Raw genomic sequence first — 7,238 nt, 5'->3', positions numbered from 1 at the left:
AAGACACCCCCTCAAACACGGAAAACTGGGACGGTCGACTCAATCCCGAGTTCAGCGCGTGACGTCAGACCGACATGGCGGCTCACGGCGTAAACAGCAAACACAGCAGCACTTCTTATCTTTGAAGGCGTTATACTGTACTGTATATGCTTTAGATCAATCAACATACAGACAAATGTATGTATAACCCTATAACCCTGTCTATAAAGTTCAGTGTTTTGAGGAGGAAAATATACGTCGCTCATTACACTTAGCTAGCTAGCTTGTTGCTAACAAACATGGGGTTGAAAGAAAACAGGAAGTCAATATTTTCCTTGTAGTTGCAGAAGAGTTTTGCATAGAAGCAGTTAATGTGTATTTCAATATGGAAGGAGCTATACAAACTATTATTATTATTATTATTATTATTATTATTATTATTATTGGCTTTATTGTTATGTAATGAATGATGCTGGCAGATAGTGCACCATAAGAGGACGCTTAAACTCCTGATACGTCTCACTTCCTCTCATTTCTTCCTCTTGTCTGTCTCCAGCTCGTTTTATCATCACTCCTCCATTTCCCTGTCTGTCTGCACTCTAATGTCTCTCCTCTGTAACCAGACAGTGAGAGTGAGACATGTATTTAGACTGATTGCACTAGCCCGAAGCGTAGGAGAACGTAATTACACATTCTTTCTTTTGTCAAACTCTGAATAGGAGACTTTTCAGGATCTAAACCCATGTGAATCAGAGGATAAAAACTGACATCTCGGTATTGCTCATGCACATGCTAAGGCTGAATATCTCCTTTTAGTAATAGATTTACAGGGTACAAAAGAGCAAAAGCAGAATTAAATGTTCATTAAGTCTAATAAGCGGTGATTTTTATTAGCACGCGCAGAAGGATGCACCGACCTGGTCATGTTGATTTAATTGCATATGATTGAAAATATTTTTGCTGTCTATATTTAAGGAATTCAAGGCTCGAAGTCTCAGCAGATTGTTGTGATTTGTCGAGGTCATATTGTAACGTATATTATAGACGAACCTTGGCGTTTAATCTCCAAATGCTCAAACAAAGCACAACATTATTTTATATGATTTTTTTATACAGGCCAGTGTTCTCGCTGTGTCTCATGCCGTCATAACTGAGGCTGAATAAAGCTATTCATGCTTGGATAAGCAAAGCTGGCAGAGACCTCAAAAAGGACAAACGCCACGATCACACACAACCCTACACAAGCCACATGTCAATGCAGTAATGAGAAGTGGGAGCATGGTATCCAGAAATGTGTGCCAACACTTAATGAATACGTCTTTCATAATCGCAGCGCAAACAAAGGTGAAATGGCCTGGTGTGAATTCACTGTTTAATTGCACGTGCTTGTTAGATCACAACACAAAATGACAAACAATATATATATATATATGTGTGTGTGTGTGTGTGTGTGTGTGTGTGTGTTCTACCATAATATACTGTAAGTGCTGCTTCAACTTCCCCAGTGAGCTCACTCCATAGATTCAGTTCATTTGAGGCAAATCGCCAATTGATTCACGTCGTTCTATATTTTCTCCTATTCATGTTTGTTGATTGTTCAATTGAATCAAATGAGTCAACACATTATTCAAAGCATTTTCTATTACTTTATATTAGTTCAGAATTGAAATATGACAAACGATTCATTAAGACAAGGTTGTTCAAATGAGTCAATTCATCATTCAAAGTGTTTATATAGTTTAGTAAAATTTAAGAATTCAAACACAGGAACTGATTCATTTGCGACAGTTTAGGTGAGTTTGTTCAAATGAATCAGTTTATCGTTTAAAGCCTATTGTGTTTTTGTTTTTATTATTATTATTTAATAACCCAAATACAGCAACTGATTTGTTTGAACAAAATCAGAAGAGTTTGTTCAAATGAGTCAATTCATTATTCAAAGCATTTTCTATTACTTTATATTAGTTCAGAATTGAAATACAGCAAAAGATTCATTTGAGCCAATTAAGACAAGGTTGTTCAAATGAGTCAATTCATCATTCAAAGCATTTATTATTATTATTATTATTATTATTATTATTATTATTATTATTTTGTAATACTTCAGAAGTCCAATATGGCAGCTGATATATTTTGGGCAAATTTATACAAGGTTGTTTAAATGAGTCAGGTCTTCATTCAAATTTTTTTATTTTATTATGTAATATTGAAGAATTCAAACAAGGAACTGATTCGGTTGAACAAATGAGTCAATGAGTCATTCGCTTAATTGTTTAAGAACAAAATATTCCTTGAATGTGATCATGGTAAAAAGAGCCTGAGGGATGTTTTCGCTTGTCAGTAGCTAATCAGTAGCTAGTTGTATAGAACAGATGAGAGAAGACTAAAGAATAGTCTGAAAGGATTAGCAGGCGAGTCACTTTCAAAACAAAATGTCATGATGTACGTCATTAATGTTTCATTTAGGATCAGTTGTACAAAAGACACCAGACTGTTATAGCTTTATAACCGACGTGTGAATGCTTTCAATTTTCTCAAACAAAAACAAGGCACTTGTATAATCTTTAAATATATTAATTTATTATTCGTAAGAGTTCCACCCTCTCAGAAAACAACAGGCACTGTTTTACCTTAACATTAATAGCAATAAGCAATAATCTTTATCTTAACATTTTATAATTTCTCTAGTTCTCTATACTTTAGCTGCTTTGTCGAGTGAATTTCATAAAGTCCTATATGTTGAAAAGTGCTAGAGGGTTTCTTCTACGCTGCACTCTGCACCCTGAACATTTCACACATCTCAACCTGAAACACATAAAAACTAAACATTCAGTAGATAATCCAACAACGGGAATAAAGGAAGCTGAAACTAATGAGGATAGTGAGTATTACTCTTTCTTTCCTAAAATGTGGAAGGTCTTCACAATTAAAAAGTAAAATATTAATAATTAATACAATAAGGTCTTCAGTTTTACATGTAACTAATTGTAAGAGATTGGGAGTCGATTCATTTGAATAGATTAACCAACTGACTCATGCGTTTTCTATTATGTCGGGTTTGTTCTTCAAAAGTTAGATGAACCAAATAATGAGTGGTTAATTTCATAATACTTTGTACAATTCAATTTTAGAGTTCAAATTAACTGATTCATCTTGACCAGCTAAAACAAAACGGTTCAAATGATTCACAGCATTTAATAGTCTTTTGTACTATGGCAACTGGTTCAATTGAACCAAATCAACTGTGAGTTCACAAATGAGTCAATTTAAACAAATGAACCAACTGATTCATAGCATTTTTAAAAAATTTTTTTAGATTTTGTGTTATCTTCGGATTCATCTGAACCAGATTCATCTGAACCAACCCAAAAGCATTTGTTTAATTTGAGTCAATTATTCAAATTAACTTAGAATTAACTTAGAATTGATTTGCAGAGTTCTGAGGAAAAGAAGCATTACGATTGGCTGAGATGCGTTCAGTGGGTGTGGTCAGAGGTGCGTTCTGCAGTTTACTTAAAGTTGGAGCGCACTTTGCGTCCCTTTATGGGCTGAGGGGGTCTGTAGTTATTGCACATACAGCGAGGTTGCTCTCCCGCTGAGCTGAACAACAGACTGCGGAATTTCGCCATCTGAAGAAGGAAAGAGGAGGGAAAAAAAAAAGTGTTAATTGGTTTGTACTTGAATGCCTTTTAGAAAACCATGCAAGTCTACAAATACTACATGTACAAACATGCACAGCCATTTGACACAGAAAGACAGGTTGTAATAATAACATCAAGCAGCGGTTAGATATTCTCAAATTCACATAAACTTCCATGCAGCATGTGAACCTTTATTTCACCCTGTGTTTGTGGGAGAGCAGTAAACTTATAGGAAACTTGCAAAGTTGAGCCCACATCCTGTTTGTGCCAAATGCACTCCTACTCACTTCCTGTGTGTGCCACAGAGCTCGACAGTCTTCTTGACCTCACACTATACGCTCACTATACACTATGTTTAAACGTTAAAGGTTATTTCGATGACACCTTTAGGACTGAAGCGAATATGCACGGATGTGGTTGTGTACCTGCGTGACAGAATGTTGTGAGGAAAAACCTGCGCTGCCACTTGAGAGAAAAAAAAACCATGAGGTGTGAGAGATGGTATCGGCCTGAAAAGGTTCAGCTACCACGCTCTGCCGTTTTAAAAAAGCGATCAGTTCTGTATGTGACGCTTGCGCTTACTTCAAGGAGTGTTCAGATAATCTAATCTTACTAAACACCAGTCACGGACCCTCCCTGTTTTTCTTTTTGTGTGTAAATATTAACGTAAGCTGTGTACATACGAACTTATTAATATGAAAAAACCTGACGTTTGAATCTATTTAAAGTGGCTTTGTGTCACCTCAGAGTGGAGTCATGCTAACTGCTTTAACATGTTGGATTATTTAATATAACTTTTAGCATGAATTGCATAAAATGTGCAGTTTTCATTTGTTAGACGCTGACTGAAACATATCTGAACGTCATGTCCGTCACCGTGATTGTCCATCACTAAAAAAAAACTAGTTTAAAAATGCAGTTACAGCTAAAGCTACCTAGCATCAGTTGAAGCTACATAGCAAAGTTAGCTTCGATATACTGAAGCGACATCTCTTTTACTAATTAGAAAGTATAATTATTTAATATAATACAGCCAAACTAGCTAGATGTTGCGGTAGTTATGCTACTCACTGAGATACAATCAAATCTGAACAGTTTTAGATATTAAAAGTTGATCCTGTGGTAATCTTTCTGCATACGCCGGGCGCTAGTTGTGCTAGCAGTTTTGGCTGAATTATTCCTTGGCTGAATGAATTGCGTACCTGAGCAGAGCTCACGCTAATCGGGTCTTTCAGGACGATCCAGGTGACGCTCTCATACAGAGGTGGTGTGGTGAGAGAACCTTCATAAGTCCAGAAATTCAGAGAGGCAGGCAATAGGTTCTTGGGGTCAAAGTTCAAAAATGTGGTTTGCTGACCCTGAGGGAAATCACGAGAGCAGGACGGAAAAAAGAGTGAGAAATTGAGTAAAGTAAGGGAAAAAAAAGTCACAGAAGGTTGTATTTATGAGCTAAAAAAAACACGCAACGAGTTAAGGAGTGAATGGAGAGTCACCTTTGCTTTGATGGAATCAAAGGAATCGAGAACTTTCTGCAGCCGGGGATTGGCAGAACCAATCTGAGAGAGGAAGAGAGAGGAAAAAGTTATACGTGACACATCTGAATCTATAAATATCAGGAGAATCGTCTGAGATGTGGTGCTTTGGTTAAAACGCTGACCTTCAGAAAAACTCCGACAACCGCCAAGCCATCGGGTTTGTTCACGGCCTCACCAAAGTTTGGGTACTTGGTGTTCCAGTGCACCAGATGGAGCTGAGGGCAAAAAAAACAAAGCGAGATTAAAAAAAAGAGTTGTGAAAAAGCGGTGAGATATTACTGAGGTTCGTGGTGAAACCTTCTGTGGTGGCATGACTCAGAGTGGAAGACGCTGAGAAAGATAAAACGCTATAGCTGAAATTTCTAAAGAAAAGTTCCCACGGTTTCTACGGTCAGAGTATCTACAGGAGAGGGTGGGAGTGGTCAGATTAATCAAAGAATAGGGTGAGAGTGGTCAGATTATTCAAAGAATAGGGTGGGAATGGTCAGATTATTCAAAGAATAGGGTGGGAGTGGTCAGATTATTCATGAGAATAGGGTGGGAGTGGTCAGATTACTCAAAGAATAGGGTGGGAGTGGTCAGATTACTCAAAGAATAGGATGGGAGTGGTCAGATTACTCAAAGAATAGGGTGAGAGTGGTCAGATTATTCAAAGAATAGGGTGGGAGTGGTCAGATTATTCATGAGAATAGGGTGGGAGTGGTCAGATTACTCAAAGAATAGGGTGGGAGTGGTCAGATTACTCAAAGAATAGGATGGGAGTGGTCAGATTACTCAAAGAATAGGGTGGGAGTGGTCAGATTATTCAAAGCGTAGGGTGGGAGTGGTCAGAGTATCCACAGAACAAGGTGGGAGTGGTCAGAGTATCCACAGGTGAGATGGGAGTGGTCTGAGTATCCACAGGAAAGAGTGGGCGTGGTCAGAGTGTGTTGCACTGGACATTGTGTTACCTCACAGGGGTACTTAATGCCATCGACCGTGTGCTCGGACCCTTTGTCGTCACTCTCGCCCCAGTGGAAGTGGAACTGCTTCAGCCTGTAGGTGCCAGTGACGGGCCCACCGGTCAGAACTATACACACACACACACACACACACACACAATTTATAGTCAGGGAGCTGCAGTATACATTTTAAACACATGGATATGTTCTCTGGTCTAAAGGAATAGTTTGGATTACTGGATTATTCAGACATTACAAATGTGTCAGCTGATCAGTTACATTTGATTTAAATATAATTTAATATAATTCTTATACAGTATGACCTACATCGAGGAGAAAAGAAATCAAGCATTTTCGTGAGTGTTTGCTCCCTACTAGCTTTATTATGTGTTTTATGCCACATTAGCGTTTGGATTAAAGGTCAATTGAAGCTAAACAAAGTGCAGAACAGCAAACACTACGGCAGGATGTCTTTCCTTTCCCCAAGAGACAGAACACCTTATCTCTCTTTTCCCATGTAGTGACACACTCCCTTCAGAGCAGCGACTCCAGACACAATATCCAGCGACTGTAATTACACTGTGACCCTGAGCGAAATATCTGCTTGCCCCATAAACGTCATACATTTCCAAGACATCCCTGATGGACGGGATTAATTAGGGACCGTTTCTTATCATCTTATCATTGGTTCAGTGTCTAAAAGCCCTACGTGTTCTCTCTTAGAAGGAAATTCTCAACCCGCTCCGCTCACGGGCAGTGTAGCGTGAAGTGCGGCGCGCTCTTCTGACTCTATTCTCCATCCCATAATATCACGCATTAGGACTGAAGTAAACACAGAGGACTAACGCTGAGAGCCTGCTTATCACATGAGTCCCGCTCTACAGCCACAGCAAGAAAAAAGCAACAGCAAGAAATTACAGTTGCTCCAGGAGACATTTATGGAGCATTTCTGGAAGGAGTCTCCAGTGTCAGCGCTTTTTTTACAGCGTTTTCTGACGTCTTCAGGACAGAGGAGTTTAACGCCAGCCTCTCTGTTTTCTCTCACTTTAAAACGAATAAGACAAAATAAAAGACCTGTTAAAGAGTGTGTTAAATGCGCAATAATGACCCGGAGGCTCTATGAGCTTCCTTTACTTCAGAAG

The 7,238-nt window shown here is 38.6% G+C and overlaps 1 protein-coding gene across 1 annotated transcript in view; it reads right to left on the bottom strand.

Moving 5' to 3' along the window:
- Window positions 1-2,532: 2,532 nt before the first annotated feature.
- The window catches only part of cahz (carbonic anhydrase), a 6,530-nt gene continuing 1,824 nt past the window's right edge, over window positions 2,533-7,238 (bottom strand). Inside the window, exons 3-7 of the mRNA XM_053651574.1 lie at window positions 6,106-6,224; window positions 5,278-5,370; window positions 5,114-5,176; window positions 4,823-4,978; window positions 2,533-3,608 (exon numbers count right to left, since the gene is read on the bottom strand). Coding sequence (XP_053507549.1) covers window positions 3,489-3,608; window positions 4,823-4,978; window positions 5,114-5,176; window positions 5,278-5,370; window positions 6,106-6,224 — 551 coding nt within the window. The 3' untranslated portion in view covers window positions 2,533-3,488. The remainder of the gene's footprint in view (window positions 3,609-4,822; window positions 4,979-5,113; window positions 5,177-5,277; window positions 5,371-6,105; window positions 6,225-7,238) is intronic.

Source organism: Ictalurus furcatus, chromosome 20 (genome assembly GCF_023375685.1).
Source record: "Ictalurus furcatus strain D&B chromosome 20, Billie_1.0, whole genome shotgun sequence".
Lineage (NCBI taxonomy): Eukaryota > Metazoa > Chordata > Actinopteri > Siluriformes > Ictaluridae > Ictalurus > Ictalurus furcatus.
This window is presented reverse-complemented; position numbering and strand designations above follow the sequence as displayed.